Source organism: Oncorhynchus tshawytscha, unplaced genomic scaffold, assembly GCF_018296145.1.
Source record: "Oncorhynchus tshawytscha isolate Ot180627B unplaced genomic scaffold, Otsh_v2.0 Un_contig_5015_pilon_pilon, whole genome shotgun sequence".
In the NCBI taxonomy this organism is placed as follows: domain Eukaryota; kingdom Metazoa; phylum Chordata; class Actinopteri; order Salmoniformes; family Salmonidae; genus Oncorhynchus; species Oncorhynchus tshawytscha.
Window position 1 is genome coordinate 479,911 of NW_024609820.1, and position 15,688 is coordinate 495,598.

At 43.1% G+C, this 15,688-nt stretch overlaps 1 protein-coding gene across 1 annotated transcript in view; it reads right to left on the reverse strand.

Moving 5' to 3' along the window:
• ppef1 (protein phosphatase, EF-hand calcium binding domain 1) overlaps positions 1 to 12,347 on the reverse strand; it is a 36,518-nt gene extending 24,171 nt beyond the window's left edge. Inside the window, 8 exon segments of the mRNA XM_042318992.1 lie at positions 4,141 to 4,255; positions 4,536 to 4,705; positions 5,845 to 5,889; positions 6,663 to 6,723; positions 6,860 to 6,987; positions 7,812 to 7,847; positions 8,343 to 8,516; positions 12,059 to 12,347. Of these exon segments, the coding sequence (XP_042174926.1) occupies positions 4,141 to 4,255; positions 4,536 to 4,705; positions 5,845 to 5,889; positions 6,663 to 6,723; positions 6,860 to 6,987; positions 7,812 to 7,847; positions 8,343 to 8,397 (610 nt within the window). The 5' untranslated portion in view covers positions 8,398 to 8,516; positions 12,059 to 12,347.
• Between the last annotated feature and the right edge of the window lie 3,341 nt (positions 12,348 to 15,688).

A 15,688-nucleotide genomic window follows, 5' to 3' on the forward strand; every position in this document is an offset into this window, starting at 1 on the left:
AGTGTTGTGTTATTGTGTCCTACAGTCAGTCTTGTGTCCTATACAGTCAGTCTTGTGTCCTATACAGTCAGTCTTGTGTCCTATACAGTCAGTCTTGTGTCCTATACAGTCAGTCTTGTGTCCTATACAGTCAGTGTTGTGTCCTAGACAGTCAGTGTTGTGTTGTTGTGTCCTAGACAGTCAGTGTTGTGTTATTGTGTCCTAGTCATAGTCAGTGTTGTGTCCTATACAGTCAGTGTTGTGTTATTGTGTCCTATACAGTCAGTGTTGTGTTGTTGTGTCCTATACAGTCAGTGTTGTGTTGTTGTGTCCTATACAGTCAGTGTTGTGTTATTGTGTCCTAGATAGTCAGTGTTGTGTTATTGTGTCCTAGACAGTCAGTGTTGTGTTATTGTGTCCTATACAGTCAGTGTTGTGTTATTGTGTCCTATACAGTCAGTGTTGTGTTATTGTGTCCTAGATAGTCAGTGTTGTGTCCTATACAGTCAGTGTTGTGTTATTGTGTCCTAGATAGTCAGTGTTGTGTTATTGTGTCCTAGACAGTCAGTGTTGTGTTATTGTGTCCTAGATAGTCAGTGTTGTGTTATTGTGTCCTAGATAGTCAGTGTTGTGTTGTTGTGTCCTAGATAGTCAGTGTTGTGTTGTTGTGTCCTAGATAGTCAGTGTTGTGTTATTGTGTCCTAGATAGTCAGTGTTGTGTTATTGTGTCCTAGATAGTCAGTGTTGTTGTGTTCAGTGTTGTCCTATACAGTCAGTGTTGTGTTATTGTGTCCTAGATAGTCAGTGTTGTGTTATTGTGTCCTAGATAGTCAGTGTTGTGTTATTGTGTCCTAGATAGTCAGTGTTGTGTTGTTGTGTCCTAGATAGTCAGTGTTGTGTCCTATACAGTCAGTGTTGTGTTGTTGTGTCCTATACAGTCAGTGTTGTGTTATTGTGTCCTATACAGTCAGTGTTGTGTTATTGTGTCCTAGATAGTCAGTGTTGTGTCCTATACAGTCAGTGTTGTGTTGTTGTGTCCTATACAGTCAGTGTTGTGTTATTGTGTCCTATACAGTCAGTGTTGTGTTATTGTGTCCTAGATAGTCAGTGTTGTGTCCTATACAGTCAGTGTTGTGTTGTTGTGTCCTAGATAGTCAGTGTTGTGTTATTGTGTCCTAGATAGTCAGTGTTGTGTCCTAGATAGTCAGTGTTGTGTTATTGTGTCCTAGATAGTCAGTGTTGTGTTATTGTGTCCTAGATAGTCAGTGTTGTGTCCTAGATAGTCAGTGTTGTGTTATTGTGTCCTAGATAGTCAGTGTTGTGTTATTGTGTCCTAGATAGTCAGTGTTGTGTTATTGTGTCCTAGATAGTCAGTGTTGTGTCCTAGATAGTCAGTGTTGTGTTATTGTGTCCTAGATAGTCAGTGTTGTGTTATTGTGTCCTAGATAGTCAGTGTTGTGTCCTAGATAGTCAGTGTTGTGTTATTGTGTCCTAGATAGTCAGTGTTGTGTCCTAGATAGTCAGTGTTGTGTCCTAGATAGTCAGTGTTGTGTAGATAGTGTCAGTGTTGTGTATACAGATAGTCAGTGTTGTGTTATTGTGTCCTAGATAGTCAGTGTTGTGTCCTAGATAGTCAGTGTTGTGTTATTGTGTCCTAGATAGTCAGTGTTGTGTTATTGTGTCCTAGATAGTCAGTGTTGTGTTGTTGTGTCCTAGATAGTCAGTGTTGTGTTATTGTGTCCTAGATAGTCAGTGTTGTGTTGTTGTGTCCTAGATAGTCAGTGTTGTGTTATTGTGTCCTAGATAGTCAGTGTTGTGTTATTGTGTCCTAGATAGTCAGTGTTGTGTTATTGTGTCCTAGATAGTCAGTGTTGTGTCCTAGATAGTTGTGTCCTAGATAGTTGTGTCCTAGATAGTCAGTGTTGTGTTGTTGTGTCCTAGATAGTCAGTGTTGTGTTGTTGTGTCCTAGATAGTCAGTGTTGTGTTGTTGTGTCCTAGATAGTCAGTGTTGTGTTAGATTGTGTCCAGACTATAGTCATTGTGTACCAGCCTGTGTTATTGTGTCACTAGATAGTCAGTATTGTATTATTGTGTCCTAGATAGTCAGTGTTGTGTTATTGTGTCCTAGATAGTCAGTGTTGTGTTATTGTGTCCTAGATAGTCAGTGTTGTGTTATTGTGTCCTAGATAGTCAGTGTTGTGTCCTAGATAGTGTGTCCTAGATTAGTCAGTGTTGTGTTATTGTGTCCTAGATAGTCAGTGTCCTAGATGTGTTATTGTGTCCTAGATAGTCAGTGTTGTGTCCTAGATAGTCAGTGTTGTGTCCTAGATAGTCAGTAGTTGTGTTATTGTGTCCTAGATAGTCAGTGTTGTGTTATTGTGTACTAGATAGTCAGTGTTGTGTCCTAGATAGTCAGTGTTGTGTCCTAGATAGTCAGTGTTGTGTTATTGTGTACTAGATAGTCAGTGTTGTGTTATTGTGTACTAGATAGTCAGTGTTGTGTCCTAGATAGTCAGTGTTGTGTTATTGTGTCCTAGATAGTCAGTGTTGTGTCCTAGATAGTCAGTGTTGTGTTATTGTGTCCTAGATAGTCAGTGTTGTGTTATTGTGTCACTAGATAGTCAGTGTTGTGTTATTGTGTACTAGATAGTCAGTGTTGTGTTATTGTGTCCTAGATAGTCAGTGTTGTGTTATTGTGTCCTAGATAGTCAGTGTTGTGTCCTAGATAGTCAGTGTTGTGTTATTGTGTCCTAGATAGTCAGTGTTGTGTTATTGTGTCCTAGATAGTCAGTGTTGTGTTATTGTGTCCTAGATAGTCAGTGTTGTGTCCTAGATAGTCAGTGTTGTGTTATTGTGTCCTAGATAGTCAGTGTTGTGTCCTAGATAGTCAGTGTTGTGTTATTGTGTCCTAGATAGTCAGTGTTGTGTTATTGTGTACCAGACACCCAGCCTGTGTTATTGTGTCCTAGATAGTCAGTGTTGTGTTATTGTGTACCAGACACCCAGCCTGTGTTATTGTGTACTAGATAGTCAGTGTTGTGTCCTAGATAGTCAGTGTTGTGTTATTGTGTCCTAGATAGTCAGTGTTGTGTCCTAGATAGTCAGTATTGTATTATTGTGTCCTAGATAGTCAGTGTTGTGTTATTGTGTCCTAGATAGTCAGTGTTGTGTTATTGTGTCCTAGATAGTCAGTGTTGTGTCCTAGATAGTCAGTGTTGTGTTGTAGATAGTCAGTGTTGTGTTGTGTACTAGATAGTCAGTGTTGTGTCCTAGATAGTCAGTTTTGTGTACTAGATAGTCAGTGTTGTGTTTTGGTGTACCAGACAGTCAGCCTGTGTTATTGTGTACTAGATAGTCAACTTGACATCTGGATAATCACGTCTCCCCCCAAAAAGCTAAAGGCCTTTAAATGAAATTAACCAACAAGTACAAGACAGTACATAGTCAAATATTGGACAACATAGTTAGCAGTACTGAAAACAATATTGGACAACATAGTTAGCAGTACTGAAAACAATATTGGACAACATAGTTAGCAGTACTGAAAACAATATTGGACAACATAGTTAGCAGTACTGTCAGTGTTTGGTGTAACCAGACAAGTCAGCCTGTGTTACGTCTCCCCCAAAAAGTGCCTTTAAATAAACAATATTGGACAACATAGTTAGCAGTACTGAAAACAATATTGGACAACATAGTTAGCAGTACTGAAAACAATATTGGACAACATAGTTAGCAGTACTGAAAACAATATTGGACAACATAGTTAGCAGTACTGAAAACAATATTGGACAACATAGTTAGCAGTACTGAAAACAATATTGGACAACATAGTTAGCAGTACTGAAAACAATATTGGACAACATAGTTAGCAGTACTGAAAACAATATTGGACAACATAGTTAGCAGTACTGAAAACAATATTGGACAACATAGTTAGCAGTACTGAAAACAATATTGGTCAACATAGTTAGCAGTACTGAAAACAATATTGGACAACATAGTTAGCAGTACTGAAAACAATATTGGACAACATAGTTAGCAGTACTGAAAACAATATTGGGGTGGTGGATTAGTTTCCTTCATACAGTGTAAAGTGCTTTGATCACCTGGAAAAGCTCTATATCAATCCAATCACTAAAAATACATCAACAACCTACCACATATTGTGATCTCCTTGGCGTAGGGTGTGGACAGGTGAATGACATTTGGCATCTGTTTCAGGAGCTTCTTAGTCTGGTGTAACAACTGCAGCATGTATCTGCCATGGAGAGGCTGAAAGAAGAGGAACCATCAGGTAGGACTATAGGTTACTGATCTGTTATTATTCATTAAGCTGTCATACTGTCCACAACAGCTCCTGTACTCCCTGGGCACATATTCAGAAAGCAGTCCTGATCTAGGATCAGTTTGTGCCTTTTAGATCATAATGAGTATGATTGTATGGACAGTGAAGTTGATCCTAGACCAGCACTACTACTCTGAGACGCTTTATGAATACTGGTCCTGTAGCACACAGTGGGGGAAATACAGTTTGAATTGAATGGTACGGTACCTGTTGCTCTTTGAATGCAGAGAGCAGGGCGTTGGTGTGAGAGACGGTGAGGGGGAAGGTGAGGTGAGGACCGCTGTAGGACTCAGGAACAGTGATCTGTTCATACATGGTCTGTCTCTCTCTGTCTGACCACGGGTCAACCACTGGGTCCAGCAGGTGGGAGATCAGATCTGACAACATGGAGGATGGAACACACAGGGTTAATAGAATAGAACACACAGGGTTACTAGAATAGATCAAACTGGAGGATGGAACACACAGGGTTAATATAATAGAACACACAGGGTTAATAGAATAGATCAAACTGGAGGATGGAACACACAGGGTTAATATAATAGAACACACAGGGTTACTAGAATAGATCAAACTGGAGGATGGAACACACAGGGTTAATAGAATAGAACACACAGGGTTAATATAATAGATCTAACTAGAGGATGGAACACACAGGGTTACTAGAAGATAACACACAGGGTTAATAGAATAGAACACACAGGGTTAATAGAATAGATCAAACTGGAGGATGGAACACACAGGGTTAATAGAATAGATCAAACTGGAGGATGGAACACACAGGGTTAATAGAATAGATCAAACTGGAGGATGGAACACACAGGGTTAATAGAATAGAACACACAGGGTTAATAGAATAGAACACACATGGTTAATAGAATAGATCAAACTGGAGGATGGAACACACAGGGTTAATAGAATAGAACACACAGGGTTAATAGAATAGAACACACAGGGTTAATAGAATAGATCAAACTGGAGGATGGAACACACAGGGTTAATAGAATAGATCAAACTGGAGGATGGAACACACAGGGTTACTAGAAGAGAACACACAGGGTTACTAGAAGAGAACACACAGGGTTACTAGAAGAGAACACACAGGGTTACTAGAAGAGAACACACAGGGTTACTAGAAGAGAACACACAGGGTTACTAGAAGAGAACACACAGGGTTACTAGAAGAGAACACACAGGGTTACTAGAAGAGAACACACAGGGTTACTAGAATAGAACACACAGGGTTACTAGAATAGAACACACAGGTTTAATAGAATAGAACACACAGGGTTAATAGAATAGAACACACAGGTTTAATAGAATAGAACACACAGGGTTAATAGAATAGAACACACAGGTTTAATAGAATAGAACACACAGGGTTAATAGAATAGAAAACACAGGGTTAATAGAATAGAAAACACAGGGTTAATAGAACACACAGGGTTAAAAGAATAGAGTTGGGGGTTTAAAACTTCTAGTAACTTTCCCCAAATCCCCCGGTATTCCTGCTTACTGCCTCCTGATTCCTGGAATCTTCCAACCGGGATTTCTGGAAAACCTGGGAATTTTAGGTAGGTTACCGGAATTTTACAACTCTAGATAGAGTAGAATCAAACTGAATAGAATCAAATAAAATATAACTTTATTAACACACTAAAACAGGATGTCAAACACATTTATACATGTTCAGGGCATCCCTGTTTACTCCTCTGGAATAGCCTGCTACAGTAGGTTAACGTCCAGCCACAGACACTCCTTTATGGAGACAAACAGGCAGGACATCATCATCAGATGTTGTTATTAAAGAGGACAGCAGCCACACCTCTCTCAGACCCTATCTGTGGAGTGGTCGCGTCCGTCTTCAGGGCACATCTCTAAACAACCAGTCAGTTTATCATATTTACTCTGATCCAAACCCACAGAGATCACCTATACTGTATCTACTGTAATTAAAAGCACAACTTGTATTTTGTAAAAATAGGAAAGATGGTCTGAGCATCGTCTCCTGTTGTCTTCAACACTAAAGGCCCTGGCTGGCTAATTATCTGCAGCAACGTGTTGGTCTGTACGTGTACAGGCAGGCCCCAGCTGTGGCAGCAGCAGTCACAAGAACACAATATCCCACATTACCACAGCAGAGGAAAACAGAATAGCATGCGGATGCGGTTGCTAAGCAACATCGTCACCATAATATGTTTTAGGCAAAGGCTATTAATGGATCGGGATGTTTTTTTGTTCACTCTATAAATAATTATGGGCATTCCATTTTTTTTTGTGCTAGGAACTGACAGTCCAACAATTTTCCTGAAAACATAAGAAAATGTTAGTTACCTGGGCCATTCCCATTGAGTTGAGTGAAGTTGTCCAGCATGAAACTGAAGAAACTGGAGAGCTGAGGAAGATTGAAACATAGTCAGGTGTATTTCATATGGCCAAGTACTAACAGACTGTGTTGGCCTGCAGGGCTAAAGCCGAGGCCTCTTCAGGTCTCAGACAAGGTTGAACCACCTGAGTTCCGTCTCCATTACCTGTAGCTGGTCCTGCTCCCCAGCATACTCTATAGACTGGAAGATGTTCCAGGTGTATCGCTGTCTCATCTCTAACCTGGCGATGTAACGTCTGTACCAGCGCTGGATCAGGATGGCTGCCTTCATAGCTGAGAGGATGAGATGGAAGACCAGATAAAACAACAGTTTAATAACAGCCCCCTGCAGGTAGTTAGCGGTACTGAATAAAATAACAGCCCCCTGCAGGTAGTTAGCAGTACTGAATAAAATAACAGCCCCCTGCAGGTAGTTAGTGGTACTGAATAAAATAACAGCCCCCTGCCCTGAATAAAATAACAGCCCCTGCAGGTAGTTAGTGGTACTGAATAAAATAACAGCCCCCTGCAGGTAGTTAGTACTGAATAAAATAACAGCCCCCTGCAGGTAGTTAGTGGTACTGAATAAAATAACAGCCCCCCTGAATAAAATAACAGCCCCCTGCAGGTAGTTAGTGGTACTGAATAAAATAACAGCCCCTGCAGGTAGTTAGTGGTACTGAATAAGGTAATAAAATAACAGCCCCCTGCAGGTAGTTAGTGGTACTGAATAAAATAACAGCCCCCTGCAGGTAGTTAGTGGTACTGAATAAAATAACAGCCCCCCCTGAATGCAGCCCCCTGCAGGTAGTTAGTGGTACTGAATAAAATAACAGCCCCCTGCAGGTAGTTAGTGGTACTGAATAAAATAACAGCCCCCTGCAGGTAGTTAGTGGTACTGAATAAAATAACAGTTTAATAACAGCCCCCTGCAGGTAGTTAGCGGTATTGACAACTAATGAAGCCATGAGGGAGTCAGAAAACACAAAGATAGAGGCATAGACCAAGAGAAAGAGAGACACACACAGGATGACCATGGGCATTGACCAATAGGACACAATGATACAGTAAGGTTGACCAATAGGACATTAGGGGTGACATGAGAGGAGGCCTCTTACCCAGTGCAGGGCTGGGAGTTTTCTTGGCCATCTGGTCTGTAGTGAGGAGTGATTAAATAAAAACATTTATAGTGAACCAGTTCAGAGGGAGAGGAAGAGAGGCAGAATTAACAACACACCAGGGAGGAAAGAGAGAATCAGAAGTAGAAAATCCCTTCAGAGTAAATTCATTTAAACAAGTTTGTCAGCTAAAAGAAGAAGTAAAGAAATAAGGCAAAGAAAAGCAGAACATTTGACCAACATCTTGAAAACATCCAACTACAGTAGGAGGGAAAACTACACCATTTATAATTTACCAGCTGCCGGCTGATAAACATACTGAATTCTCAAAGATGTCAAAAGGTGCTTAATGACCAAACTGTATATTCACTGGATTCACAATCTACAAGATGTAGCCTGGTCCCAGATCTGTTTGTATTGTCTTGCCAACTACAGTTTTCTGCTATGCCAACCTTAACAGATCTGGGACCAGGCTACATGAATCCTGGGGGAAGACAATCAGAGCCATCACTTGTCCCCAGTCTGTCTCACCTGTCGTCAGTCTCTTCCCCTTGTTGTCGGTGGTGACGGAGGTGCCACATCCCATAATGCTAGTCACTACAGGCGTCCAGCAGTCACTACAGTCGCCTCGTATATCTCACTGGTCATCCCCAAAGCCAACACCTCCTTTGGCCGCCTTTCCTTCCAGTTCTCTGCTGCCAGTGACTGGAACGAATTGCAAAAATCGCTGAAGCTGGAGACTTACATTTCCCTCACTAACTTTAAACATCAGTTATCTGAGCTGCTAACCAATCGCTGCAGCTGTACATAGTCCATCTGTAAATAGCCCACCCAATCTACCTACCTCATCCCCATATTGTTTTTATTTACTTTGCTGCTCTTTTGCACACCAGTATCACTACTTACACACCATCATCTGCTCATCATCATCTACTCATCTATCACTCCAGTGTTAATCTGCTAAATTGTAATTACTTCGCTACTATGGCCTATTTATTGCCATACCTCCTCATGCCATTTGCACACACTGTATATAGACTTAATTTTTTTCCTATTGTGTTATTGACTGTACGCTTGTTTATTCCATGTGTAACTCTGTGTTGTTGTTTGTGTCGCACTGCTTTGCTTTATCTTGGCCAGGTCGCCGTTGTAAATGAGAACTTGTTCTCGACTGGCCTACCTGGTTAAATAAAGGTGAGATGATAAAAAATAATAAAACAGGTGTCCAACAGTCACTACAGGCCTACAGGCGCCCAGCAGTCACTGCAGGCGCCCAGCAGTCACTGCAGGCGCCCAGCAGTCACTGCAGGCGCCCAGCAGTCACTGCAGGCGCCCAGCAGTCACTGCAGGTGGCCATTCTGTCACTGCAGGTATGTCTGTGGCCATTCTGTTAGGGGCAAGGCAGTATGTCATCACTGCAGGCGGCCAGCAGTCACTGCATTCTGGCGTCCAGCAGTCACTCTGTTAGGGCAGTATGTCTGTGGCCAGCAGTCAGGCAGTATGTCTCGGTGGCCATTCTGTTAGGGGCAGGCAGTATGTCTGTGGCCATTCTGTCTGTGGCCATTCTGTGGCCATTCTGGGGCAAGGCAGTATGTCTGTGGCCATTCTGTTAGGGGCAAGGCAGTATGTCTGTGGCCATTCTGTTAGGGGCAAGGCAGTATGTCTGTGGCCATTCTGTTAGGGGCAAGGCAGTATGTCTGTGGCCATTCTGTTAGGGGCAAGGCAGTATGTCTGTGGCCATTCTGTTAGGGGCAAGGCAGTATGTCTGTGGCCATTCTGTTAGGGGCAAGGCAGTATGTCTGTGGCCATTCTGTTAGGGGCAAGGCAGTATGTCTGTGGCCATTCTGTTAGGGGTAAGGCAGTATGTCTGTGGCCATTCTGTTAGGGGCAAGGCAGTATGTCTGTGGCCATTCTGTTAGGGGCAAGGCAGTATGTCTGTGGCCATTCTGTTAGGGGCAAGGTAGTATGTCTGTGGCCATTCTGTTAGGGGCAAGGCAGTATGTCTGTGGCCATTCTGTTAGGGGCAAGGCAGTATGTCTGTGAATGGAAACAGAGAGGGAGAGTCAGACAGGCAGACAGAGGGTGAGAGAGAGAGAAAAGTTGCATACTCCTTGAATCCTCTCTCCTGAAAACCCATTGGATGAGAAAGCCAGCGGTCCCTCCCCTCTAACCTTCTCCTTCAATGGGTTCTTAGAAGGAGACGAGAGAGGAAGTGAAAAGTACACTACATGACCAAAATCACGGGCATTAATATCGAGTTGGTCCCAGCTTTGCTGCTATAACAACCTCCACTCTTCTGGGAAGGATTTCCACTCGATGTTGGAACATTGCTGAGGGGATTTGCTTCCATTTAACCACAAGAGCATTAGTGAGGTTGGGCACTGATGTTGGGTGATTAGGCCTGGCTCGCAGTTGGCGCTCCAATTCATCCCAAATGTGTTAGATGAGGTTGAGGTCAGGGCTCAAGTTCTTCCACACCGATCTCGACAAACCATTTATGTATGGACCTCGCTTTGTGCATGGGGGCATTGTCATGCTGAAACAGGAAAGGGCCTTCCCCAAACTGTAGCCATCAAATTGGAAGCACAGAATCATCTAGAATGGCATTGTATGCTGAAGCATTAATATTTCCCTTCACTGGAACTAAGGGGCCTAGCCCGAACCATGAAAAACAGCCCCAGACCATTATTCATCCTCCACCAAACTTTACAGTTGGCACTATGCATTGGGGCAGGTGGCGTTGTCCTGGCATCCACCAAACCCAGATTTGTCCATCGGACTACCAGATGGACTCTATATCATCCACTGCATCTTTATGTAATACATGTATCACTAGCCACTTTAACTATGCCACTTTGTTTACATACTTATCTCATATGTATATACTGCACTCAATACCATCTACTGTATCTTGCCTATGCCGTTCTGTACCATCACTCATTCATATATCTTTATGTACATATTCTTTATCCCCTTACACTTGTGTCTATAAGGTAGTAGTTTTGGAATTGTTAGCTAGATTACTTGTTGGTTATTACTGCATTGTCGGAACTAGAAGCACAAGCATTTCGCTACACTTGCATTAACATCTGCTAACCATGTGTATGTGACAAATAAAATTTGATTGATTTGATTTGATTTTGATTTGGTGAAGCGTGATTCATCAGTCCAGAGAACGCGTTTCCACTGATCCAGAGTTCAATGGCAGCAAAGTTTACACCGCTCCAGCCAACACTTGGTATTGCGCATGGTGATCTTAGGCTTGTGTGCGGCTGCTCGGCCATGGAAACCCATTTCATGAAGCTCCCGACAAACAGTTATTGTGATGTTGCTTCTAGAGGCCGTTTGAAACACGAAAGTGAGCGTTGCAACCGAGGACAGACTATTTTTACGCGCTACACACTGCAACACTTGGTGGTCCTGTTCTGTGAGCTTATGTGGTCTACCACGTCGTGGCTGAGCCGTTGTTGCTCTTAGATGTTTCAACTTCACAATACACCACTTAAAGTTGACTGGGGAAGCTCTAGCAGGGCAGAAATGTGACTAACAGACTTGTTGGAAAGGTGGCATCCTATAACAGTGCCACGTTGAAAGTCACTGAGCTCTCCAGTAAGGCCATTATACTGCCCATGTTTGTCTATGGAGATTGCAAGGTTGGATGCTCGACCTAATACACCCATCAGCAACAGATGTGGCTGAAATAGGCAAATCCAGTCAATTGAAGGGGTGTCCACATACTTTTGTATACATAGTGTATGCATTTGAGATCTTGAGATGTCGTAACTGAGGCTGTCCCTGTTGAAAAGCCTCCAGTTGAAGCCTAATTGATGTTCACATGTGAATTGGTTAAAATCAGTAATGGGTTGCCATGGAGGCACATGTTTGATACAGCATGAAACAAAAAGTCCTTTGGGATCAACTATGAATAACCAACATCGCCTCGCTCTCAGCCTCTGTTACAATACCCCAGCAGCATCTCCTTTGACAAACGGCTCTTGGTGGGAAAAAAAACAAAAACAAATGGCGAAATACGCACATAATTGTGCTCTATTAAATTAAACATGTCGCATAAACGAATTCATCCTGCATGCGTCACTGTAGTAATGCCCATTGATCTGCACGAGACAAACACCTGTTGCTGTTCACATGTAACATCTGCAGAGGTGAATATAGTAATTCAATTCCCTACACAGGATGCAACAGCTGATTCAGTGACCAATAGCCTATATTGCCAGTAAATGACTTACCCTGCGACAAGTCCAAGACTACCCAGCTCATCTAAGGAACACGCCTGTTCCTCCTGGACACCGGTTGGGTTGATAAAGATGTTTGGTTGTGCCGCAGCAGAGTCTACGCCGAAATGTGAGTCTTGTACGTGGTGTATGCTTCTGCTTCCGTAAGCAACACGCGTGTTTTGAGTGGGCGTCACGCACAGCGCGGAACATAAGGGTACATTTGATTTCCGCTTTCCCCACGCGCCGGAGTTCGGCTATAGTTGACTGAGTTTGGCGCACATCTGCGCCCCTGACAAGACAAGCAAATGCATCAATTATGGCCATGCCTTTCCCCGCCCCTCGAAATAATTGGCCCGCCATTAGAGGCGAGAGCATACCGCTTTAACATTGAATTATACAGCCTTCAGGTGCGCAACTTGTTTTAAACATTTAGTGGTGCATTGATTTGTTGGAATGACAACACGATGAGTAAAAACAAGACATCTTTATTAAATATACATAAAATTCAAAGCGTTCATAAGAGCATTCAGGCGCCCGGTTGCCTGGCATGTTTTCTCCCTTGTCTCAGCCGTGCCATGGCAGTGTGGACCTCTAGTTGGGTGATGACTTTCCTCCTGTTGAGCCGTGACAGGCGGGCGGCCTCGGAGCCGACCAGATGGACCAGCACCCTCCGTGGGCAGGTAGACTCGTTCACCAATAAACGGTCCATGGTGGGGATGCAGTCACCCTGTAATTATTTTTTTTTAAAGTCCTGTAAGTTTCTGCTCCAAACCTAAATCTAACGCACCCGAATCTAATAATTAGCTTGTTGATACATTTTATCAGGTTAGTTAGAGGTTGGATCGAATACCTACAGCAGGGTAGCTCTCCAGGAATAGGGTTGGCGAGCCCTGTGACATTAATTTACACCAAATAGTTTTAAGTAATGCCAAATGTGGCCCATTATTTCCAACCTCTCTCCGGATCTTGTAGATGAAGTTGGAGTAGGCCTTGTTTTTCCTCTTCTGCTCTCTGAAGGGTTTCTTCGTTGTTCTGCTAACAAATACCTTCATTGTGTTTTTCCTTTGGATAGTCTTATAACATGTTATACTTACAATGACCTTTTTATAGGCCTATGACACCCACGTTGGTGTTATGAAGATTGAATTCAGCCTTGGGCAATTTATCTATGGTGCGCACCTGTGCTGTTCACGCCTGGCTGGGTCACTTTTAGTTCCAGCATTTTGAAACGTTTTGACGCGTTAACCCACCTGACCAATCAGAGAACCTATTTATCTTTATAAATAAAACTGGTACTTCCTGGTCTGAAAATAATGAAAACCTTATCCAGAAAGTCTGGGGTTTGTCGTTACGTCGAACCCACACACACACTATTCCCCTTATTCTGCAAATAAATCATTTCCTAAAATAGACAACCCCAAATGCCTTGAATACACCTTCTGCTCCATGATATGGGTGACAGGGTATAGCAGCTGGGCCCCTTCAGGGGATCCAGCCATTAGGACCCTGCTCTGGTACATTACACATTGCATTACTGTTTCCTCATTGCATTTTCCCAACTGGCCCTCAACAGATGAGGGAGGGACTTTGTGAGGAGATAAAGGGTATTACTGGCCATTAGTGTCCTGTGGATTATCCTAATCCAGCCCTCGTGCTGTCAGAGTGGCTACAGTAGAGTGCTTCAGTGTGGTCCTGTCACTGTGTAGGCATGAAGATGGAATCCCATGGACAGTGTGTTCTGTTGGCCCTCCTGCTTGTGTCAAACGGTATGTTTGTCTCTTCTTTGCCTTTGTCTTCCCTCATTATGTCCGTGTGTCTCTGGATGGTGAGCTTGATCAAAGCATGACCTCAGACTATAGGCTTCTAGAGTGGTGGGTTGAATGGTTGTACAGCTTTACTATACACTGTCAAACATTTTCACATATCGGTTGATTGGTGTTGGATTGAATACTGAAAGAAACATATTGGTGTTGGATTGAATACTGAAGGAAACATATTGGTGTTGGATTGAATACTGAAAGAAACATATTGGTGTTGGATTGAATACTGAAAGAAACATATTGGTGTTGGATTGAATACTGAAAGAAACATATTGGTGTTGGATTGAATACTGAAATATTGGTTGATTGGTTGATTGGGCTCCCGAGTGACGCAGCAGTCTTAAGACACTGCATCTAGAGGCCTCACTACAGACCCTGGTTTGATTCCAGGCTGCATCACAACCAGCTGTGATTGGGAGTCCATTAGGGCAGCTCACAATTGGCCCAGCGTTGTCCAGGTTAGGGTTTGGCCGGGGTAGACCGTCACTGAAAATAATGATTTGTTCTTAAGTGACTTGCCTAGTTAAATAAAACATAAATAAAACAATTGGTGTTGGATTGAATACTGAAAGAAAGAAATGTGATTTTTTTTTTGTGGTATTTTTGTTATAAATAGGTTAATTGTTATAGTTTTACTGTAGCAGTTGTGTGTCTGGTTTCCCAATATTCAAATCCCTCACCAGACGACATGCTTCTCTGAATAATATGCTGATTATTTGTGGTCTAGTAGTCAGACTGTGGAATGGACAGACTGCACATGATTAGAATATGAGAGACTTGTTTTGGTTGGAAAGTGTTTCTGTCTTTAACATCTAATGTTCTGTCTCTGTGCTGCTGCGCTGGGGTCTGTCTCTGTGCTGCGCTGGGGTCTGTCTCTGTGCTGCGCTGGGGGTCTGTCTCTGTGCTGCGCTGGGGGTCTGTCTCAACAGTTCTTATCCGTGTACACGCTCAGGAGGTAGGTGGAATCAAATCTAGTGATTGATCATCAAAGATATTGATAATGTAATGTGTGTGTGAATTGACTGATGTCCTCCAACCTAAGGCAGAGGTCTTCTCCAGCTCCTGTCCTGCAGAGCCTCTGGGTGGGCCTGCTTTACTTCACACCCAGCTGCAAGTAGTTCTCCAGGAGCTGAGTTGAAGAACCCTGCCCTGGCCTTAGAGACTAATGTTCCATCTCTCTCCTCTCTGTGTTTCAGGGGAGGAGGTGACTGAGACATGGACAGGACGAGCCTGTAAGTGTGACTGTGATGTGTGGGGCAGAATCCCCAACCCAGTTCACCTCCCTCTCCCCCAGCCCACCACGTGTCATGGAGTGCATGCCAGGTAAAGACCAAGCCTTCTGTCTCTCTGTCTCTGTCTGTCTCTGTCTCTCTCTGTCTGTCTCTGTCTCTCTCTCTGTCTGTCTCTGTCTCTCTCTGTCTCTGTCTCTCTCTCTGTCTGTCTCTGTCTGTCTGTCTATGTGTGTCTCTATCTCTCTCTGTCTCTGTCTGTCTATCTCTCTCTGTCTCTGTCTATGTGTGTCTCTGTCTCTCTCTGTCTCTCTCTCTGTCTATGTGTGTCTCTGTCTCTGTCTGTATGTGTGTCTCTGTCTCTGTCTCTGTCTATCTGTGTCTGTCTATGTGTGTCTCTGTCTCTCTCTGTCTATGTCTCTCTGTGTCTCTATCTCTCTCTGTCTATGTGTGTCTCTATCTCTGTCTATGTGTGTCTCTATCTCTCTCTGTCTATGTGTGTCTCTGTCTCTGTCTCTGTCTATGTGTGTCTCTATCTCTCTCTGTCTATGTGTGTCTCTGTCTCTGTCTGTCTGTCTCTGTCTCTGTCTATG